The sequence below is a fragment of the Rhineura floridana genome, chromosome 2 (assembly GCF_030035675.1).
Source record: "Rhineura floridana isolate rRhiFlo1 chromosome 2, rRhiFlo1.hap2, whole genome shotgun sequence".
NCBI lineage: Eukaryota > Metazoa > Chordata > Lepidosauria > Squamata > Rhineuridae > Rhineura > Rhineura floridana.
Genome location: NC_084481.1, coordinates 38766268 through 38789908, shown reverse-complemented (window position 1 = coordinate 38789908; position 23641 = coordinate 38766268). Strand labels below are relative to the sequence as shown.

Sequence of the window (23641 nt, the reverse complement as noted above, 5' to 3'; positions counted from 1 at the left end):
GGGTGCCGTAAGGCAAAAGAGAGGCAAGAATTAAGGGAGGAGCAGTCTTATATACCCTGCTCCTGCCTTACTCGGATTGGCCCAAGGGGCCCCATGTGATGTAATTTTGAACCCTTCGGGAATGTTCCCGAGCCTTCTGGCAATGCGGGGTGGCGGAAAACACGTCCCCGCCTTAGCAGGAACGCCATTCTGCTTTAATGTATCCCTGCCCTTATCAAGGAAAGTAACATTCAACATTGTATTGAGGTGATGGATAAGAACTACTTAGAACGTTCGGTATGACTTTGCAATGGAAATCATACATACAGTAAGATGAGGGACAACAAACAAAAAATAATAAGTATATGAGAAAATCCTATTTAAAAAACACTGTAAAAATCCTGACATTTCTGCACTAGTCAGCCATGGTCCTGATCCAATGAACAGCAAATACAGCCTTTGCTCCTCTCATGTTCTCAAACAGAGAGAAGCCTCCCCTAGCCTCAGCCAACTGCCAAGAGCAGAGAGAAATGGGCACCCAGACCCAACTTAGGAAACCCCTTCTCCCCTACCTATGCCCCCCAAACAGGGAGATATTTTGAGAATCAATACTTCCAAGTCTCTCACAGGAACAATTATCTACAGTATTAGATGGGTGGAGGGGAGGAACAAGCTTGTTTGAGCCCAAGCATTGCCTCTGCTTCCACCTCATCCGTTACGTGACTGGCACCGAAAGCCCTCTCACATCTTCACAACTGGGGGTGGAGTGGAGTGCTAAGACAGCATCCATGTGTCACTAGTACAGCGGCTAATAGCCATGTCTTCACTCCCCTTGCAACTTGTTGACCATGTAGTGGACAGGTGTGCAGAGCTCTGCATAATTCACTGCTAACGGATCAAAGAATCTATCTTTTTGTCAATGTAACTTTTTTTTAAAAAAAGCAAACAATATGTAAATTATATACAAAATATAAAATCCAACCTGACTTTTACAATAGCAAAAACTAAAGAGCACTTTAAAAGCTACATTTAACATGAGTGTATATAAAACACAAGCAACATCTATTACTTGTCAGAAGAATCAGACCTCTATGAGCGTAATCATTTTTCCTCTGTTCTACTGGAATTTCAAGACACAGTAAGAAAAAAAGGCAGGGCTTATATTCCCACAGATTGCAGGTCTTATGTACTGACATATTGCTTTTCATGATTTTTTTTTTTAGTTTGAAAGAGGTCTGTCCATTTTTGACTTCTAGCAGCTAGAAGCAAAGAATTATATGGAAAAGAAACCTTCTTTAATGCATGACGGAAGAAGTTTTAGCAAGGCCATCTTAAATTCCAATACCTTTCACATTAAGCTGAGCTGAGCAAAAGTCTTTTCCAACTTCATTGCTTGCTTGGCAGGTATACTGTCCAGTGTCTCCTTTGCCTACTTTCAGAATCCTTAAGTGGGCTGTGTTTGCTACAAATGTGATGGCATAGTTTCCTCCTGTACAGATCTCTCGGCCATCTTTTGCCCAGGTAATACGTATTGGTTGGGTTCCGGTAACATGGCACTCAAAGTCAGCACTTTCACCAACCGGAAGATCTTTGGACTCAGGTGTAATATCAAACAAGGGAGCTTGTTTTTGTTCTGTGGATTCAAAGGAAGAGGAGCATTTCTATTTCTTTCAGACACATATATAGCCAAATATTGAAACATCTCTTCAGAGGTTAGGTTTCAGTGGTGTCAGGTGTTCTTAAAAAGTGAAAAAAGCCATTCTGCCTTAATTAACCCCTGTTTTAAAAAAGTAAAATAAACTGATAATGTATTTTAGTGAGAATGTATTCAACATATAGTTAAACATGCTGACTCATCTGCAGAAAGCTCATGAAGTACATGTCGAAAAAAGAACAAGAGTTCAGATTAGTTTTATCAAGGTTATCCAGTTGGGATGACCTTTCGAGGAACAATCGGATGAAAAATAAAGAATGATGATTGGAGGAAAAATGAAGAATTACAGCCACACACTTCTAATGGACAAAGCAATTTAAAGGGTGGAGTATTTCCCCCACAACAGATTATTTCTTAGCATGTGCATTTCAGTATTTAATTACCTTTTGTTGGAATAATTTCCTGTGCTTTGTGGACTGGGACAAGGGCAGAAATTGGGGGTTGCAGCTGAGACAGCAGTTTTGGTTGAGCAAAGCGCCACTTTATTAAAACTATAACAAAACCCCTTTAAAGTGACCTGCAGAGGGAAAACCTAGGTGTGGGAACTGTCTATAAGCAAGCATCTTGCCATACAGCTCTTGGGCGACCAGCCCCTGCTGGGGCAAGGGCAAGCCCATCTGCTTACCCCTTACCCTGGCCACACCCTGTAGGTGAGCAGGGCGGCCTTCGCACATCACCATGCCCAGGGGCCGTACAAGTCCAGGTGGATGACGTATGTTGGCCCCATAAGCAGCCCATATCCTGCCCTCAGGCCATAAAGCCCTGACAGACAGGCCTCCAGAACCACCAGTCACCTCCAAAGGTGCCTAAGGGGGCCACCTAGCTGTCCTTCCTACTTCCCTTCCTGCACCTTCCTTCCCCTGTGCCTTAATAAACTGCCCCACTCCAAGCATTAGCATTTCAGACCTCGCCAAATTAGCCGAATTACCAAAACCACCTATTGATCACGACACCGCCTAACTTGATTCCCTCCCATCCTCACAATGTGGAGCAGGAAAATCCCACCCGCCAACTTGGGTGGGCAGGATAAAAATTCCTACTCAGCCCCAAAGCAACCCAGGTCACACCATAAATGAGGGAGGGTGGGGTGGGCGTCGCGCACCAAGAGAAGGATAGGAGGGGCGGCGCGGACTTAAATAAGCCCCTGGCGCCCCTCTCCTCCCCACCGCACATGCGACGCATGAAGCTGCCCATCTCCAAGATGGCGGCCAAGGCATTGCTCCCCAGCCGCCACTACGCTCCGCCTGTCCAGGCTGCGCACGGGCAAACGGAGTGGGATTTCTGAAATGTGTAATAAACAGGTTGATTAATTCCAGTGGTTTAGTGTTTCTATTTATTTTATCTGGTCTCATTAAGGTCAATAAGATGAAACTGAATTTAGTGGTACATAGACTGAGATGTTTGCTTTGTATTGTTAAATACATGTTATGCTCATTAACATTTTAAGACAAATTAAGGAAACACATCTTTGGAACAAATCTTGCTAAATATGTCTTCTGTGAAATTCAACAGCAACAATCTAATTGAGACTACAATCCTGTATCACACTGACAGTGTAAACTGTGTCTACTCAGAAGTAAGTCCTATTGAATTCAACAGGGCTTATTCCCAGGTAAGTGGGGTTAGGATTGCAGCCCTAACAAGGAGTAAGTCTCATTTGCCTCAGTGGGACTTATGTCTGAGTAGGCATGCATATTATTGCTCTGTGACTTAATTTGGAATGGAATCTCTCCCAATAACAACTTGGCAGGGAACTCAATTTCACGGAGCCTACACATACACAGTTTGTACACATGCATAATTCATATTCTGAAGTTATGCTCTGTGAAAAATTCACAGTAAGAAGTAAAGAGTCCTAAGTAGTCTTTAGAATTAGGGGAACATCCTTGTTTTTGCTATGATTTTGCTTTTATCCACATCAGATTAATATTTTTTCTTTATAAATCAGCTTTGTAATGTTGGGGCTAATGTTTTTAGTATGATAGTACCTTTAGGATAGTGCATTAGTGATGGATTTATACTTGGACTGTCCATTCATCATTCTGCTACTTTAATTGTTCTATTATGCTTCTGCAGTGTTGCTACATTATTGTCATCTGGAGAGGCACTTTTGCACTATAGCGCAACAAAAAGTTGGACAATACCATCTCCAAAACATTTGTTGTATGAAAAGTTATAGGATTTCAGCAAGAAGCTGTGTGTCCACTGCAAAATTTTTGCAAGCGCAAACAATATTGAAAGCAGAATAACGTACAACTGCTGCAATGCCATCATAAGCACAAATAATCATGAATGAACAATAATAGGAATGTCTGGAGGGGCCCATAGACTTTCCCGGGTAAGAACAGATTTCCTGTTCTGAAGCACTGACATATTTCAAGAGTAACAAATACTCATCTCTTAAGCATTCCAAAGCATATTGCCATATTCACCTTGAACAGATAGTAGCGCTGAAGAAGAAGCTTCCCCGACACTATTTTCTGCTTTGCAAATATACTCCCCGCTATCATTGCTATCCACTTGGTTGAACACTAGTGTGGCAACTTGGTTTTTAAAGTGCATTTTAGAGGTAGCGGTTGCTCTCAGTTTGGTGTCTCCTTTGTACCATGATACAATGATCTCGGGTGTACCAGCAATTTGGCATTGTAAAGATGCAGAATCTCCAACTCTCACCTGAGTTGGTTTCAGATTGCTGACAAAATAAGGTGGTTCTAAAGAATAAACACACAGACTTAGTTACAAAATTAATCAGACCTTATCACAAACTTCACAAGAGTCATTACTTTTTCAAAAAGAAAAAACACACTTCTAAAATAAGCCACAAACCTAATATTGAGACTGTAGCCTGAGAATTATCTTGTCCTGAATCATTTTCTATATGACAAGAGTACAGTCCAGCATCATCCAGCTTACTACTAGAGACCTCCAGTATGGCAGATGTTTCTGTAGTAGTAATATTGTATTTTTCTGACTGAGATATATTTATGCCATTTTTCTTCCAATACACTACAATAGGAGGTGTCCCACTGTATGTGCATTCCAGGATTAACTGCTTTCCTTTCTCAACATTAGAGTCATTCAATTTCTTCACAAATTTGGCTGGTTCTATCAGAAATAAAACAAGAGCACAAAATTAAGATAAAGGCCTAAGATTTGTGGTTGCATTCTAGTTGAAGTGAAAGGAAGCTGCAACACAGAAAAAGAGCAAACCTTTTACATAGAGCTGAGTTGTGCAAGATATTTTGCCAGCTTCATTACTAACAATGCAAGTATACTCTCCACTTTGGATTGGGTGAATGTCAAACAACTCCAGTTCAGCAACCGATTCTTCCAGAGAGATGTTACAACTGTGTCCTGGGACTAGTTCAACACTACCCCTAAACCATTTCACATCAAAGGGAAGGGTTCCTTTAAGGATACTTGTGAATGTTATATTGTCCCCAGATATAGCGTGCAAAGGTTCCGGTTTCTTCACAAAAGATGGGGGTTCTAAGATATATATAAAAAGAGGTTAATTAAATACAGTTATGGTTGAAATGCAGGCAGATGTATTTACAAAGGAAACAAAGAATGTAAAGAGCATGGATGTTTCAAAAGTGATATATCCTGTTTATATTTTCTGCCTTGGTTTCAGTATTTACCTCTAACGGTGAAATATGCGTCACATTCATCCGATCCAGCTATATTTGTTGCTATGCAAGTATAACTTCCAGTATCTGACTCAGAAAGATAATTCAGTTTCAAAGAACAAGTATTATCGGTAAGAGTTGCCTGATACTTTTCGGCACTTGTGATCTCATGTCCATCATGGAACCAGGAAACAGAGATAGGAGGTGACCCAATTACTTTACACTCAAGTACAGCAGATGAAGCCAAGATACCATAAGAGTCTTTCAGCTTTTTTGTGAATGACGGTGGTATAATGCGATCTGTGGAGCACGAAAAAAAGATAAAAGCATTATGGCATGTCTTTACAGGCATTATTTTTAGTAATAGATATCCAAGAGTTAACGATAACAGAATTATTTTTGGCATAACAAATCTAAAATGGGTCTTGAAAATAGACATGCGTTCTCTTTTCATTTTAGAAAGGCATGTTTGGATTCTGATGCGCAGCTCATATCCACCAGTTGCCATGCATTCAGTATTGTGGGCCCTATTCTGTGGAATTCTCTCCCAACTGAGATTAGACCAGCCCGCTCTTGTTGAACTTCAGGGGCTTTTCATGATTAATTTTAATTGATTTCATCCACTGTATGTTTTTGTAATCTCATTGTACACCGCTTAGAACGTCCGGTGATTAAGAGATGTATCAATAGTTGAAATAAATAAGTCTACATAAAGATGGAAATGCAATGCGGAATTGATACCCCCATCATAACCAACTAACCTGAAACCTGTACTGATGCTGTGCACCTGCTTTTGCCAACATTGTTTTTCACCTCAAATGTATATTCTCCACTGTCCTCTAATCCTGCATTCAGAATCTTAAGCCCAGACACTTTATTGAAGAAAGTGATTTTGTATTTGTGGTCGGTAGACAGCTCATGACCATTCTTGAACCACCGAGCAGTCAGCTCTGGTGTCCCAGCTACTGTACATTCTAAAGTACAAGAATCTCCAGCCGTCACTTTCATTGGTCCAGGCTTCTCCACTATATTTGCTGGCTCTGGAATGAGATACAAATCAGTCATATTTGCAAGAACAAAAAAATAGCGTAACGTGTGAAGATATTTATTCTTCAGTATGGTGGTGGTTGTTTTTAAACTTTTTAATTATACCAACCTAAAACTGATAAAGTAGCAAAACACTCCTGACTTCCAGCATCATTTTTAATCTGGCAGATGTATTTTCCGCTATTGGTTGGTTCAGCATTTGCAACCTGAAGGATAGCAACTTTATCGGAATATGACATCCAGAGATTTTCACTTTCTCTGATGATTTCACCTTTGTCTTTCAGCCAGACAACAGAAATAGGCTCTGAACCTTCTACTGTAGCTTGCAGTTCAGCTGGCTCCCCAACTATAGCAGTGGTATCATTAAGTTTCTTCACAAACCTTGGGGGTTCTGATCAAAAGATGAAACATATATAAGTGATGGATAAGAGAGTGAGATGCAAAAAAATAAAACTTCTGGGAAAAAGAAAGGAATGGAAAGTCTTTTACAAACCTTTCAGCGTCACAGAGCAAATGCAAGTGTCACTTCCCACATCATTGACAGCTTTGCAGTGATATTCACCGACGTCTGCAGCATCAACGCTGAGAATGTGAATGCTAGCAAGGTAATTCTCAGACAAGATCTTGTACTTTTTGCTACTTCTTATTTCTCTTTTATCTTTGTACCATGAAATTTGGAAGGGGGGAGTGCCTTGAAGCTCGCATTCAAAGTGGACATCCAAGCCTTTCCGAATTTCTACTGGCCGGGGTTTCTTGTGGAAAACAGGAGGAGCTATAAAAGAGGAGGTTTGAATTTCTGTTAAGTGGGAAGGAGCAACATTAGAAAGAAAAGAACACACCATTAAGAGTGGGGACTTGCAAAGAAATGGGAGATATGCGAAGGAAATTTCCCATTCTAAATAAAGGGCCCTGGCAGCGACCTTCAATGGAAATTAGTCTTGGCTTGTTTAGTGAAAGAGAGCAAGTCCTTCTACAGCAGGAAGGATGCAGAAAACAAAGGAAGAGCAGGTTCTGACCTTTCACTTTCAATGAGGTACTGCTGTTGGCGGTACCCACTGCATTTTGGGCTTCGCAAGTGTAGTCTCCGCTGTCTTCAACATTCAGATGGTGCATTTCAATGACTGCCACAGAATCAACGAAGGACATACTGTATTTGTTACTGGGATGAATTTGAGTTTCACCCTTGTACCATGCAATCTTAATTTCTGGAGAACCATCTATCTTGCATTCATATCTAGTTGAATTATGCTCCTTCACAACTCTGGAGGAGTCTAACTTCTTAAGGAACCTTGGTGGCTCTATTGAAAAAACAGGAAAGAAAGGAAAAAGAAATGCAAACATAAGAGAAATCTTCAAGATTGCTTGTGTTTGATTTGCAAGATTTCAGGATCTGTGTTTGATTTGCAAGATGTCAGAAATCTGAGTCGTCTATATTAGCTATCAAAGTCTATTGTCAAAGAGATTACTGTCAGTCTACTGGGACCTACTGATCCCTTACAAGTCAAAACGCTGAGCACTCAGGAACAGTTCAAACCACATCTGCCTCAGAAGAACTTTGATGTAAAACTATTCAGTAATATTCCACCCACCAATTGTGTAATTTGTAACAGTGTGATAAAAAAAGAAAAGCACGTGTGGGCTTTTCGCTGGCCTTTCTTGTAAAATTTAAACTGTCTCAATATCCACTCCGATCCCTTTAAAGTACTTAATATTTAAAGGCTGATTTCTCTCTGCAATATGATTACAGATATGGCTTGAAGTTTTTCCCCAAACCTATATACATTATATATTAAAGTTACATATGTTTATAACACTCCTACCCAATAAAATAGTGGCTGCATGGGTTGTACCCAATGGTGTCCCTCTGCTGGTAGAAGGCATCTTGATCCAGCAGAGGATTTCATCAGCAGAATGGGAAGGCAGTTTGCATTTTCCCCTCCCATGTACAGCCCCAGGTACCCACCAAATGTGCTCAAGGGGGTTTGGGGATCCTATGAAAGGGTGTAACAGGTGGTACAAGAGGCTGCAGGGAGAAGTGGAAATTGCTTGGAATCATCGCCTTCCCTGCTCCACAGATGGAATCTACCACTGGACCCAAGATACAACACAAATAAACACCAAGTTCCTTTTTTACTCTAGACTGCAGATTTCTCAGCTTCATTATACCTGTGTAGAAAAAAAGCTACCTGTCATCATTTTCAAGTAAAAATATAATAGTCCACTCCAATGTCACATCTTAAAAAGACAGTCTATGTTCAGCCTCTTTAAGGCCTTATATATTTAACAGGTTCCTAATTTTAAACAATCTTGTAAGCAATAAACACCAATCCCAATATGGTATTAACTTGCCCATGACAATAACTTCATGTCAACATCTCAAGAAGATTTTTATCAGTTGCTGTTGTAGATCCAGGATGCCATCCACCTGTGCCCATTTTGAGCTAGAGGATTCATCATGTGTTCATTTTATGGAACGGGGCAGAAGGAGGAACCAAGACAGCACTTTTCATCAAATTACCTTTGAAACCCAGCTGAGCAGAACAAGAATCCTTCCCAGCACTGTTGCTTGCATAACAAGTGTAAAGTCCAGCATCACCTTTGCCTACTTTAAGAACAATCAGTGTGGCAGTGTTTTCTACCAGTGTGATCTTGTAATTGCCACCGGGGCGGACCTCTCGGTTATCTTTTGCCCAGCTGACTTTCATTGGCGCTGACCCTGTGACATGACACTTGAAAGAACCACTATCCCCAAGAGCAACGTCAAGAGGCAAAGGCTTCACATCAAAGATTGGTGGTTTCAGGTGTTCTAAAAAAGTGAAAAAAGGACAACATGACTCATTTTATTGCCTTCCCTTCAATGTCACTAGTCCAGTCTGTTGTTCCACATCGGTGATTTGTTCACCTTCTTTAAAATTGAACCAATGCATCACAAGTTGATATCTAGGGCTCATCCACACTGCAATTTAGTGGGTGGGCTCTCTTATGCCCCATCGCCCACTCCCTCTCTCTCTACCACCCACTAAGGTTGCCGCAGCTGCTCCCTACTTTGCCTTTCACTCACTCCTCTCTCTAATCAATCTCATACAGTTTTGTGTCAATTGCACTCCAACACTCTCCTGGAAGCTGGGAGAGGCATGCAACTGACAGGAAAGAATGAAACTGATAAAAAAGCCCTCCCCTTCTCCATTAGCAATATCGATACTCTGGAGGGAGTAAACATGTAAAATTGGGGCCGGGGCCACAACAAAACAGAGACACTAAACCTTTCCAGAGGAACGCCTACTCGTGTGAAAGGAAAACAGCCGACTGGAAGCTACCACTGAGCAAAGAGTGTGGACTTTGAAAAGCTACTGCGATGGTAAAAGCAGCTTCTTTAGTATGAAGTGAGGCTCCTGTGTGGATAAGCCCCTAGTCGTTTACAAACCTGTGAGTTGGAGCTTGGCACTGGAAGAAGCAGTCCCAAGAGCATTGTGAGCGGAGCAGGTATACTGGCCACAGTGAGCCATGGAGGTTTGCAAGATCTGAAGGGTTGCTATGTTGCTTAAGAAGGTTGCTTGGATGTTATCGTCATCTCTCAACAACACCCCATCCTTATACCAAGACACTTCAAGTGGTTCAGAGCCAACAATGCGGCAATCGAAAGTGACAGGAGAACCAACAGTCTCCTGAACATCTTTCAGTTTTCTCGTAAATGAAGGAGGAAGTTTAACATCTGCAAAAAAAAATTGCAGCATATACTAATTTATCGTACAAGATTCAAAAATGAACTGTTAGTAGTTACACATATATTGAGGATCCCAAAGAAATGAACAGAGCTCTGTTTTCTCCTCGCCCCAATCCTCTGATATATGTGCAAATGGGAGGTCTGGGTGTGCTTCCCATATTCCCCTCCAGCCCTCCCATTCTGACTGATGCTTGCACAGAGAAGGAAGGCTGCATGGGGACTGGGATATCTATGATTGCATGAGAGGAAGTCACAGATATCCCAGTCTCCCTAGCAGTCAATCAAGCTGCTTGTGGATATCCTGGGGCCCTATCACTATGCCTGCGATTCAAGTGGGTCACTCACTTTAGCATATTACACACAAATACTTAAATCTGTTGTTGTAAAGTGACAAGGCTCAGTTATTTTAAAATGATTCATCACCTTTGATGGCAATCACTGCTGTTGAAGTAGCAAACCCAGCACTGTTTTCTGCTTTACAGACATATTCACAAATGTCAGCCTTCTCCACCTTGCTGAAAGCAAGTGAAGCCACATTGCTCTTGAAGTGCATCTTACAAGCCTGGGTAGATCTTAGCTTGGTATCTCCTTTGTACCAGGATACTTTGATTTCTGGTGTTCCAGCTACTTGGCATTGTAAAGATGCTGGCTTTCCTAGGGTCACCTCCACACGCTCCAAGTGCTTAACAAAATAAGGTGGTTCTGAAGAAGAAATTATCACAGAATACTCAATCAATCTATGCATAGAGTTTGATGGCAATTAATCCAAGAATAGCCAAACCAACTTAAGACAGTTAACACACCTAAGATTGATACCAGAGCACGGCATACATCTTCCCCGGCATCATTTGCAACTTCACATGTGTATTCTCCCCCATCTTCTCTGGAACTTTTAAGAATTTCCAGGATGCCTGATTTTTCTGTGGTGGTTATATTGCATTTTGGCGACTGTGAGATATTTACGCCATTCTTCTTCCATGTCACTGTAAGTGGAGGGGTTCCACTGAATGTGCTTTCTAGAATAATGGATTTGCCATGCTCTATGCTGAAATCGCTTAGCTTCTTCACAAATACAGCAGGCTCTAAGATAAAGTCATATGAAAGAAAAGGTCAAACCAAGAACTATAACAATGTGTGTCTGCACATATGTGTGTGTACATGCATACATGCCATAATAAGGATACGGCATAGCATTTGGACAAACCTTTCACAAAAAGATGTGTGGTACAAGAAGCACTGCCAGCATCATTTGTGGCAAGGCAGGTGTAATCCCCAGTCTGAAGTGGTCCTACTTCAAACAATTCCAGCTCTGCTGTTGAGTCTGCCAAGATGATGTTGCACGTTCTCCCCGGCATGAGTTCTCTACTCTCCTTAAACCAGCTCACTTTGAATGGAGGAGTTCCTCTAATCAGACTCCTGAAGGTTACACTCATTCCAGGTAAAACTTCCAGTGGATCAGGTGTCTTTGCAAAAGAGGGTGGTTCTAGATTTACACACACACCAAGTTTTAAAGGTTAGTGAATGTGCTAGGCAGTTGACAATTGCAGAAAATAGGTTGTCAAGAAAGCAAGATAAACACATTGTAGAAACATTTGTACAGGGTGCCTTGTCTACCCTTTACTGACCTTGCGCTGTCAAAAATGTGCTGCATTCATCAGAGCCAGCTACATTCGCAGCAGCACAGGTATAGGGACCTGTATCAGATGAGTCCAGAGCATTCACCTTCAAAGTACAGACATTATCTGAAAAGGCGGTTTCATATTTATCCCCACTGAAAATCTCATTTCCTCCATAAAACCAAGTGACTGAAATAGGTGGGGATCCAGCAATCTTGCACTCCAAAACAACTGAAGAGCCGAGCACACCAAAAGTTTCTTTTAATCTTCTGACAAAAGAAGGAGGAACGATGTGCTCTATGTAGGGAAAGGGAACAAAGAGCCAAGTTTTAAGAGGCGAAATGATCAAAGGAGGGGAAACGGCCATTGAGAAGAAAGATTCCAAGCTAACCTGAAACGTTGACTGAGCAAGTGCAGCTGCTTTTCCCCACTTCATTGTGCACTTCAAAAGTGTACAATCCCCTGTCCTCCATGGCTGCGGAGAGAACCTTAAGCGTCGCTACTTTGTTGGAAAAGCTAATTTGATGTTTGCGGCTGTTGGTGAGTTCTCTTCCGTCCTTAAACCACTTGGTAATTAGCTCTGGAGTTCCACGCACTGTGCACTCCAATGTGAAAGCATTGCCAGCCGTAACTGTCATGGGCTCGGGCTTCTCTAAAATCACAGCCGGTTCTGAAATGAAGGAGGCAACCCAGAAAACTTGAGTTTTGCAAAACCAAGACTTAAGAAGCAAATTGTTCTATCGCTGTGATTGCAAAGGCAGCCAAGGTCTAAATCTTCAGAAGGGGGCAGAAAGCCTGTACCAACCTAGAACTTGTAAGTATCCTGCACATTCTCTCATTCCAGCATCGTTTTTAATCTGGCAGATGTACTTCCCGCTGTTGTTGGCTTCGGCACTTGCAATCTGAAGCGTTGCAATATTATCCGAAAAGGAAATCTGGAGGTTTTCGCTTTCCCGTATTATTTCACCCATGTCCTTAAGCCAAACGACAGAAATAGGCTGGGAGCCTTCTACTACGGCTTGCAGTGCAACGGGTTCCCCAGCATAAGTGGAGGTGCCACTCAGCTTCTTAACAAACCGAGGTGGTTCTGGCAGAGAAGAGAATTACTTATGGTAAAAACAAGAATGTAAATACAAGCATCTTGCAAGGAAGCCAGAAAGATATATTAAGAAGAGGAAGCCACAGAATTTGTACAGCATTTGTACACATACTGACCTTTGAACTTTACAGGGCAAGTGCAAGTGTCGCTTCCCACCTCATTTGAAGCTTTGCACTGATATTCCCCAATGTCTGTTGCTTCAAGGTTAAGAATATGGACACTGGCAATGAAGTTCTTAGTTGTGACTTTGAACTTCTTACTGGTTCTGACTTGCTTTCTGTCTTTGAACCAGACAACTTCGAAGGGTGGAGTGCCTGCAATTTCACACTGAAGGGTGACATCAGAGCCCTTAAGTGTGTCTACTGGGGTAGGTTTCTTGCTAAAGACAGGAGGTTCTATAAGAGAAAGAATATGAGAAGATGTAGCTGTATTCCTGGGACAGGTTTCTTACTAACAGGGACAAGGCATTCAGAAACAGAAGATAGGCTTGTAAATCCCTGTTTAGGTGCCTCAGAAGATTCTCTAGTTCTCCAAAGTGCTGGGTGCATAGCAGTTCATTCTGAGGTCAGTTCTATTTCTAAAATTGTAAAGTCCTGCTTGAAAACTTTGGCATCTCTTCTTACAAATTACTTTTGCATGTGGCACAGAATTTTCCAAATAAATGCAGTCAATAAGTATGGGTGTATGCCTACGCATAACCTTTAATATGCGTCATGACTTTTGCCCACAGTCAGATCTATTATTCTTGATCCAATACGCTCAACTACATACTCTAAGTCTTCCAGGTCCAGAGTTTTTTTTCTTACCTATCTTATAAGTGCTGTATTTTTTTTTTTTGAAATCCTGCAACTCCGTCCCCCTGTTATTAACTAACTATCGAGCATAGCTAGGAGTCAATGGACAAACATCTAAGAGGTGTTGTAGCTGGCACACATAAGAGAAAGCTGGTCCTCCTACTCCCGTAACCTCATATCTTGCATTATCACCCACATCTTTGATCCATTCACCTGTTGTCTCATGTTGTTAGCTTCCTAAGTATAGTTAGATGCTGAAAACATATATCTTAACAGTGTGTCTTTAATCCTCAGACTGCCCAGAAACTGAATTACAGGGAATAGATTGGACCTAGTTACTGTCCTGTACTACCACACCATTCTGTAGCTCCTGAGACAGACAAGTGACAGGTAAAGACTAGAAGGACCTTTAAGTCGGCTGCTTCTGCTCTTAAATGTTCATGGGTGTTTTACTATTTCTTTGCATAGTGTGCCTGCCCTATTCCTCAGCACTTCCACCATTTTCACTACCGCGTTAGCTGAGAAATCTTTGGATTACAGAATCTCAGTCCTTCACTAGTACTTTGGACTATTCACTTCCAACACTATAGTTTAATCATCTAACTGTTTAAGTGCAAAGAAGGGGAAGAGCCATAATTCAGTGGTAGAGCATGTTCTTTGCATGCAGAAGGTTCCAGGTTCAGTCCCCAGCATCTCCTGGTAGGGCTGAGAGAACACCCTGCCTGAAATCCCAGAGAGCCACTGCCACTCAGTGTAAACTATATTGAAAGAATGTGTTTGACTCAGTATAAGGCAGCTGCCTGTGCTCCTAAAAGGTGGGTTGGAGGGAGGAAGTCTCAGGAGAAATTGGCTTCTAACCTTTCACACTGACTATAGAACTGCAGCTTGCAGTGCCAGCAGAATTCAGGGCTTCACAAATGTAATCTCCACTGTCTTCGAGGTTAGCATCAACGATGATCAGCATTGCTGTGGCGTCAGTGAATGCCATGTGATGTTTGTCACTAGGATGGATTTCTTGGTCATTCTTGTACCACACAACTTTGATTTCTGGGGAACCACTGATCTTACATTCAAGTTGACATGAATCGCCTTGTTTCACCATTCTTGATGATTCCAGTTTCTTTACAAATTTAGGAGGTTCTGAGAAGCCAGAAGGAAAGTAACATTCAACATTGTATTAAGGTGATGGATAAGAACTACTTAAAACATTCTATATGACTTTTGCAATGGAAATCATACATATAGTAAGATCAGGGACAACAAACAAAAAATAATAAGTGTATGAGAAAATCCTGTTAAAAAAACCTGTAAAAATCCTGACATGTTCTCACACATAATTCTGCATAATTCACCGCTAACGGATCAAGAAATCTATCTTTTTGTCTATGTAGCTATTTTTTTAAAAAAGCAAACAATATGTAAATTATATACAAAATATAAAATCCAACCTGACCTTTACAATAGCAAAAACCAAAGAGCACTATAAAAGCTACATTTAACATGAGCGTATGTAACGCATAACCAACATCTATTGCTTGTTGGTAGAATTCATCAGACTTCTATGAGTGTAATCATTTTTCCTCTGTTCTGGAGTTTCAAGACACAGTAACAAAAGAGGCAGGTCTTATATTCCAACAGATTGCTTTCTATGCAATTAGTTTGAAAGAGATCTGTCCATTTTTGACACCTAGCAGCTGGAAACAAAGGATTATATGGAAAAGAAACCGTAAGAAAGCTTCTTTTCTGTATGATAGAAGAAAACCAGGCCAACTTAAATTCCAATACCTTTCACATTAAGCTGAGCTGAGCAAAAGTCTTTTCCAGCATCATTGCTTGCTTGGCAGGTATACTGTCCAGTGTCTCCTTTGCCTACTTTCAGAATCCTTAAGTGGGCTGTGTTTGCTACAAATGTAATGGCATAGTTTCCTCCTGTTCGGATCTCTCGGCCATGTTTTGCCCAGGTAATATGTATTGGTTGGGTTCCAGTAACATGGCACTCAAAGTCAGCACTTTCACCAACCGGAAGATCTTTGGACTCAGGTGTGATATCAAACAAGGGAGCTTGTTTGCGTTCTGGGGATTCAAAGGAAGAGGAGCATTTTTATTTCTTTCAGATGTATATATAGGCAAATATTGAAGCATCTCTTCAGAAGTTAGGTTTCAGTGGTGCCAGGTGTTCTTAAAAAGTGAAAAATGCTATTTTGCTTTATTTTACCCCCCCTTTTAAAAAAGTTAATAAATTCAAACCCTGGTCTCCCAAGTTGCAGTCCAAAACTACGTCACACTGGCTCTATTTTAGTGAGAATTTATTCAATATATAGCTAAACATGCTGGCTCATCTGCAGAAAGCTGATGAAGTACATGTCGAAAAAAGAACAAGAGTTCAGATTAGTTTTACCAGGGTTATCCAATAAGGATGACCTTTGGATGAATAACTGGAGGAAAAATGAAGAATGATGATTGGAGGAAAAATGAAGAATTACAGCCACACACTTCTAATGGCCAAAGCAATTTAAAAGGGGGGGTTATTTCCCCCACAACAGATTATTTCTTAATATGTACATTTCAATATTTGATTACCTTTTGTTGGAATAATTTCCTGTGCTTTGGGGACTGGGACTAGGGCAAAAAGTGGGGGTTCTGGTCTCTTTACCATTTCTGAAATGTTTACAAACATGTCTAATAAGCAGGTTGATTAATTACAGTGGTTTAGTGTTTTGAGTTAATTTGATCTGGTCTCATTAAGATCAATAAGATAAATTAGTGGTACATAGACTGAGAAGTTTGCTTTGTATTGTTATATACATGTTATGCTCATTAACATTTTAAGACAAACTAAGGAAACACATCTTTGGAACAAATCTTGCTATATATGTCTTCTGTCAAATTCAACAGCAACAATCTAATTGAGACTACAATCCTGTACCACACTGACAGTGTAAACTGTGTCTACTCAGAAGTAAGTTCTATTGAATTCAACAGGGCTTATTCCCAGGTAAGTGAGGTTAGGATTGCAGCCCTAACAAGGAGTAAGTCTCATTTGCCTCAGTGGGACTTATGTCTGAGTAGGCATGCGTATTATTGCTCTGTGACTTAATTTGGAGTGGAATCTCTCCCAATAACAACTTGGCAGGGAACTCAATTTCACGGAGCCTACACATACACAGTTTGTACACATGCATAATTCATATTCTGAAGTTATGCTCTGTGAAAAATTCACAGTAAGAAGTGAAGAGTCCTAAGTATTTAGGGCTCATCCAGACGACTGTATAATGTGTGACATGACTGCTTTGTGTTCTCATTATTTTTCGGTCGTCCTGATGATGTCCCGCACAAAAGCGCATTTCCATGTGGTTAAATCCGCTTTGGCACAACCGCGGAAAATGCGATTATGTTTTTTAAAGAGTGAATCATCTGCTGCAACGTTAGGGGCTTGGATGCAATACTGCGGACTTTAGAGCAGGAGGCATTCTGTGGGCGGCCATTGGGGTTTCCCCATTCCCCTTCCTTCATTTTCAGCCAATCACGTATTTCCACTTTTGTGCATGTGCAGGAATGTGCTTGGAAAATCCCGGGAAACTGAACCAATCAGAGCCATGGGATGTTACGTTGTACTCCCCAGATGCGGAAATGTGCATTTCCGCATTTGCACACAAGGAGGTACTACAGTGGCTGGGTAAACTCCCCTTAGCTGTTCCTGCTTCTCGACCTGAGGCAAAGTGCATGTGTAACAAAGCCCTGGTGACATAGTTGCTATCCCAGCGCCGGGTGCTTGGTAACCGGGGGCTACCCCTTTAAGCCGCCAGAGGGCAGGACAGAGGTGAAGAAATCTCTTCCACCCCACCATCCTGCCAGCTCTGTGCTTCTTTCCGCCACTCAGGCTGGTTGCTCGGTCCCGGAGTGCCTCCCCGAGGGCAAGCGAGCAGCCAGGGGGAGGGCAAGCTAGAGAGGGGTGGAAGGTCATGTGGACCGCCGGCCAGGTGGTCATCAGCCTCAGCACTGGTCGCTGCACTGCCCAGGCAGATGGAAGCCAGGGGTAGTAGCTGCAACAAAAGGCTGGGGGGGCGGTTGCCGGCCGCCTCACAGCTGATTGGTTCACTGCACTGCCCAGGCAGCAAGCAGCAGTTACCACAAGAAAGCCTCCTCATGCCTTGCCCTTTGCTTCATGCTGCCTCTTGGGTGCTCCTCCCTCTGCCTGGAACGTCACTCTCCTCTCCTCTCTGGGCTACTTTCTTAACTTTTGGGAGGAAGGGAGGGAGACAAAACAAGCAGAAGCAAACTGAGGTCCCATTCCCCCTGCCCACAAACAGGAGAGGGAAGTAAGCTCCCTGCACCTGCTCCTTCTCTGGCCAGCGAACAATGTATGCCCCTACTGCTACTCATGTGTGAAATGGAGATGACTCGTGAGCTCAAGGCTGCCTGGGAACTTTCCCCAAATCCCCAACTTGCAAGAATCTGCTTGGTTCCGCAGTAGTAACTGCAAGGCACATTGCAGCCTCTGGTCTTGGTGGCCTTAAATGTAGGGGTGGTTAGCAGGGAAGGGGGAGGAAGGGCACCCTGCCTGCTTCACACTTGCCCTCGGCTCAGAGCACTCGCAAACTTCCAGGGTGAAGGAGATCGGCACAGACCTGGCCCTGGACTCCACGCTCTACCTGGCTTTTAAGAGCAGTTAGGTTTTTTCCCCCTTTTCTCTCTCCACCCCTTCTTCCCTTTTATTTTGCCCCTCTTAAGGATGAAAGGAGTATTTTTTGCTCTCTGCAGAGCTGCTGCTAATGCCTGCTGCCAGTGTTTGTTAATTTCACACTTAAGTGGAAATTGTTTTAAGGTGAGCAGATACATTGTATCCAAAACAAAATAGTTGCAAAGCATAATAATCCGATCCCTTTATGTCCATTTTGCAGAGCTGCTGCTGCTGCTGCTATCTGCTGCTTGTTAATTTCACATTTAGGGGGAAATTGTTTCGGAGTGAGTGGATACATTGCCCACTCACCCTCTGCAAGTTCCCTTGCTCGTCCTCCATTACAGCAACTTAAATTCAAATTTCCTGCTCTTGCGTCCAAGCGCCTGCGTGTGCTTCGGTGCAGGGAGCACACGTCATATTCTGTGGACCAATTGGCTCATAGGGGCGGAGTTAGAGGTTGGACTTTGGGAAAATCCTGAAAGAATGTTTGATGTGTGGCCGAAAAAACAGCGTTTTCTGGACATTTTAAAAAGTAAAAAAACAGGCGAAAAAGCGGGGGGAAAACAGAAGTGGGGACTATCCAAGCACAACACGAATAGGCAAAATGTGGATTATCCAGGTGAATTTGGATGAGCCCTTAGAATTAGAGGAACATCCTTGCTTTTGCTATGATTTTGTTTTATCCACATTGGATTAATATTTGTTCTTTATGTATCAGTTTTGTCATGTTGGGGCTAACGTTTTTATGTGATAGTACTTTTAGGAGGTGCAACTTCCTCTGAAGGTTTTGGAACCACCTTTTTGGATACTTTCTGCACAGCTGTCTTTTCAACCACTAAAATAAATACAAAATAAATAATTCCATTATGCCCCTACAGAAATGAAGGTATATGCAAAGATCTGTTCTATACATGTTCAGAATTGCAAAACTGTAATAGCTTTTTCCTTTTTGTTCACTTTTGGCATCAGAATGAAGATAGGAAGAGTAGGAATTTCTTAGAAATATAAGGAAATTTTCAATTAAAGTATATTCATTTGGCACACAGTCCCAAACTATCTTCTTCTTAACCAACCATTAGCCACAGAAACTTTTATAAAAACTGTACCTTCAGCTGGAATTTCAACAGGGACTGCAACTCTAGCATCTGGAATATCTGGAAAACCAAATATACAAGGAAAGTAGTGATCAGATTTATCTAGTATTGTCCCATATACTAATAGCAAACTCATTCTTCAAATGTGGATCCTTAAACAGCCAAAGTGGTGCCATCCATACACAAGAGGGCAGTACCTGAAGCTTCAGGAAAACCCTAAGGCCAGTGTGGGCAACCTTTAGCCTTCCAAATGTTGCTGAACAACAACTCACATATTTCCTAGCCATTGGCCATTCCCATGTAATTTGTGTCATTTTTCCTCTTTCTATTCTTTTCCAAGGATGAAATCCCCCCAGAAACTGGATCAGGCCCTGTGGCCAATGTTGTTGTAAATAATGCTGAGTGGGCATAATTTACATAATAATAATAACATGCATAATAATAAATAATGTGTCGGCTGGGTTTGTCCATGAATAGGTTCAATTGGCAGGCTTGATGTGGAAACTCTAAGTCATTTCCCCATGTGAAAAATTATTCCTAAATATACTTTTTGGCTTGGATCCAGATGTTGCGCCCACTGATGGAGCATCCTGCTGATGGGAGCAGAACTCCAGCAGAAGGGGATGTGGTGACCTTTGCCAATAGCCCTTTCCCCCCTCAGTCCCTTGCTCCCCTGAAAATCTGCTCCAGAAATCCTCCAAAATGGAAGGGGGGTGAGGAGGAAGAGAGGAGACAATTTTGCAAATCTCTGCTGAATCAAAAGCATTCAGAGGATGGATGTCTGTTCCATTTGCAGGAATCTAAGTTTGAATCCAGTGCAAGGCAAGCATCCAAAGTTCCATGAGCTGGCTTTTGTACCTGCACCAGTGTATTTTCAGCCCCCGCCTCCAGAATTCCTGCCATTGTCAGACCCAAGAGCTCTGGCAATGGCGGACCTTTGGAGTCATGCTGGGGAAGACCTGGCATGGCTTCAATGCTCTTCCCCCTTTGGGCATGGCATGGCCATGCATGCCTGTCACATAGGGGGTGGAGCAGGGTGGCTATTTAAGCCCTGCTCCACCTTCCCTCGGCCTCTTTCTGGCCTGACGCGATGACGGAGCAGGTTGCTAGGCCACGTTAGGTGCTTTGGGCCTTAGGCAGAACAGGTGAAGAGGGACTAAGCTGAGGCTTGTCCTCTTCTGTGGCAGATAGGTGTGGGAATTTCATAGGATAGGGTTTGGTGACCACCCTTAGGCACCCTTTAAGGTGATCAGTGGGTTCTGAGGTCTACCTTCTAGGTTGTGCGGACGGTTGGCAAGATAAGGCTCACCTTTGGGGCTAACCTGTAACACCCACTCAGAGGTTGTGTGGCCCTGGGGGGGGGTGGAGCAGGAAGGCCTCCCTAACCACCCTGCAAGGATGGGGCCCGGAAGAGGGGATTGGGCTTGGACCACCCCCTTTCCGATGGCAGGGTGCCCTCACCCGACTGGGTAAGAGTTAGGTCCCACACTTGTCTCTGCAGATCATTTATTATGCAATCAAGCATTTAATTGGCTTTATTTAAATAAACGTGGCCCTTGATTTACCCACACTTCATCTTGTCGTGCTTCTTCATTTCCTGGCTATGCACTGCAATCCCCTGTACCCTACAAGGGCCATTCTTGAAATTGAAGGAGTCTCTACAGTAGCATACAACCCAGCTATAGAGGCTGCAGACAGAAGAGGAAATCTACAGGCAGAGACTTTCTTTATCTAGAGAAGCTGTAGTCTTTTTAGGAACATGTACAAGCTCTTCAATGTTTCCAATACAAAAATAAAACTTGATACAAAAGCATTCATATATATTTTTTTACCTGGAGGCTTCACTTCCAGTTTAATCTCTGCAAGAGAAGAAAGCAAGTTTGTATTTGAAATTATTTCGACTTCCAGTACATTATTTCAGTTTTCCCATCTTGCTACATTTTTAAAGAGGAAGAAAGCACATACTGACCTTTAGTTGTCAGATAAAGCTCAGCTGTGCTTCTTGCTTCCCCTCTTGGCTCGAGACGGGCAATTACGGAATACACTCCTGAAATCACGATGGCAATTTGTTGTGATGTTATTTTTGTCAGTTACAGAGGGAAAAAAACGAACAAGAAAGGAAAGCAAAAGCTATAACATTACCTTCATCATCTGCAGTAACATTGTGGATAGTCATATAATGACAACGGCCTTCACTTCTAAAGCTGTACTTATCACTCTCCCTGAGTTCAACTTTGCCTTTATACCACGTGACGACTGCATCATCAAAAGATACCTCACACTCAAAGGTTGCAGACTGGTATTCGCTTACCACTATGTTCTCAATGGTCTTCGTAAATTGAATTGGTTCAGCTGTTGTTGAAACAAAATAAAAAAATACAACAGTTATTTCTTGACACAATAATTTTTTTCATCTTTATATAGCTTCCAAGTCTGCCAAAACATTAAGAAAGAAATACAAAGAACTGAGCATTCAGCACTCCATGACAGTGAGCTCACAGATCGGAAGTGGATTCAAAATGTAAGATAGCCGGTGAAACACTGCTGTGTTAGAATCAAGAGAAGTCTTGAAGACAGTTGATAAAGAAAAAGGTTGCGATCACAGTAGAAGTCATAGCACAAGAGCGCCAAATGAGGAAATGAATAAAGTCACTCTCATTATAAAGTTCAACTATAAGAATATTCAAAGAAAAGTAAGATGAAATGTAATGTATGATGATAACTGTCTGATATCTCAGAGGGAAAAAAACAAGAACTTGTGTCAATCAGAGGATTTCCCATCATTGTTCTTGTCTTTGGTTTTTGTCTTATTTGTTAAGATTATCCCAGACTTACTTATTCTTACAATAAGATATGCATATCTTTACAAACCTTCAACTGTTAGGTCAGCAGTTGTTTCTAGATGGTCAAACCTGCAGGTGTACTGCCCCTGGTCTTCTGTTTGTACATCCTTGATGATAAGCCTGTGCATCTTCTCTGAGACTTCTGTTGAATATCTTCCTCCTATTTTAAGGGGCTTTCCATCTCTGAACCACTGGGATTTTGCATTTGGTACAGAGAACTCACAGACTAAAGAGCATGTAAAGCCCTCCTTGAGTGTAGTATCACGCAGAGGTCGTTCAATTGCTGGTTCTGTTAGCATTTGAAAGTGCATATTTTAGAAAGTGCCAAGCAAAGTCTACATCAAACCTTATGCTACTTTTAAACAGAAATTTTGCACTTACCAATCACAGTAAGCTTAGCGCTAGCAATATGTGGTCCACAGACCACCCTGTAATTTCCCTGATCTCCAAGTTGACAATTCCTGATTTTAAGTATGTGTCGGTCACCTTCAATTCTTATTTCATACTTCTCATTAGAGTTCAGTTTTTCTGTGCCTTTGTACCAGGAAAGTTTGATTTCTGGATAGTTAATTTTAATCTCACATTCAAAGACAGCATCTTCATCCGTTATCACAGTCATATCTTCGATATCGCTGATCAGAGTGATGGGCTGAAAAACATTTTTATATGTTTGAGTCTTTGTTTCAGAGCACAGCCTATGGTACATAATAACTACAATTGTCAACATACAGCATTCGTTGTGTAATATATGGTAATAACTACCTCTGTCTGTGTAAGTCTTTGCTGAATAAATGAAACAAGTTCATCAAATTCTTGTTCTTCCCTTCTAGATCTCTCTTTTACTTCAATCTCCTGTTGGAACAAAGACCATTGTTTAACAGGGAAAAAATATTCTTTTAGCTTTTCCCTTCACCAAAACATCATTAAACTGAAGCAGTTGTTTGTATTTATTTCACACCTAACTTTGCTGACATGCAAGACAGCTCAGCTCTAATTCTTCTCTGTCACCTTTGGTTTCCCAAAGGTAAGCCAGTAAAAAAAAAAATCAAAAGTACTTCTTTTCTGCTCTGCTATCCCTAAAAACGACTCTTAATTTATCAATCTCATGTGAAGATCTACAGTTTATATTATAAGGAGAAAGCCAATAAGTTGGCTTAGCAGGACAAAAAAAAGTCCTCAAATGGGATAGAAGGATCATTGTTAAATGTTGAGAAGAAACCATCCCCAGATTTGAATCCTCAGGAAGTCAGAATCAACAACCAAGTCCCAAAACAGAATATGAATCTTTGTAATTGGAATCTGTACATCCAAAACATTGAACACACTTATTTAAGCAATAATCATATAACACATTTCAAAAACTACTGTGAAAGTATGTCCACAGAAAGGTCTACAGGTCACTTGCAACCTGCTCCACCCAC

General features: G+C 41.8%; 1 protein-coding gene across 23 annotated transcripts in view; it reads right to left on the bottom strand.

Moving 5' to 3' along the window:
• The window catches only part of TTN (titin), a 359167-nt gene that overhangs the window by 213520 nt on the left and 122006 nt on the right, over positions 1–23641 (bottom strand). For 22 of the 23 annotated variants that reach the window (XM_061608344.1, XM_061608325.1, XM_061608332.1 and 19 more), the window contains 27 exons: positions 22983–23072; positions 22602–22869; positions 22249–22509; positions 21520–21729; positions 21347–21424; positions 21210–21236; positions 19390–19437; positions 15388–15675; positions 14461–14742; positions 12925–13203; positions 12515–12796; positions 12101–12379; positions 11719–12006; positions 11298–11576; positions 10897–11175; positions 10517–10795; positions 9794–10081; positions 8888–9175; positions 7386–7667; positions 6863–7141; positions 6479–6760; positions 6084–6362; positions 5335–5622; positions 4904–5182; positions 4520–4798; positions 4126–4404; positions 1325–1612 (listed from right to left, as the gene is read on the bottom strand). In XM_061608344.1, coding sequence (XP_061464328.1) covers positions 1325–1612; positions 4126–4404; positions 4520–4798; positions 4904–5182; positions 5335–5622; positions 6084–6362; positions 6479–6760; positions 6863–7141; positions 7386–7667; positions 8888–9175; positions 9794–10081; positions 10517–10795; positions 10897–11175; positions 11298–11576; positions 11719–12006; positions 12101–12379; positions 12515–12796; positions 12925–13203; positions 14461–14742; positions 15388–15675; positions 19390–19437; positions 21210–21236; positions 21347–21424; positions 21520–21729; positions 22249–22509; positions 22602–22869; positions 22983–23072 — 6628 coding nt within the window. The remainder of the gene's footprint in view (positions 1–1324; positions 1613–4125; positions 4405–4519; positions 4799–4903; positions 5183–5334; positions 5623–6083; positions 6363–6478; positions 6761–6862; positions 7142–7385; positions 7668–8887; positions 9176–9793; positions 10082–10516; positions 10796–10896; positions 11176–11297; positions 11577–11718; positions 12007–12100; positions 12380–12514; positions 12797–12924; positions 13204–14460; positions 14743–15387; positions 15676–19389; positions 19438–21209; positions 21237–21346; positions 21425–21519; positions 21730–22248; positions 22510–22601; positions 22870–22982; positions 23073–23641) is intronic. The other variant, XM_061608348.1, reaches the window with a different exon arrangement.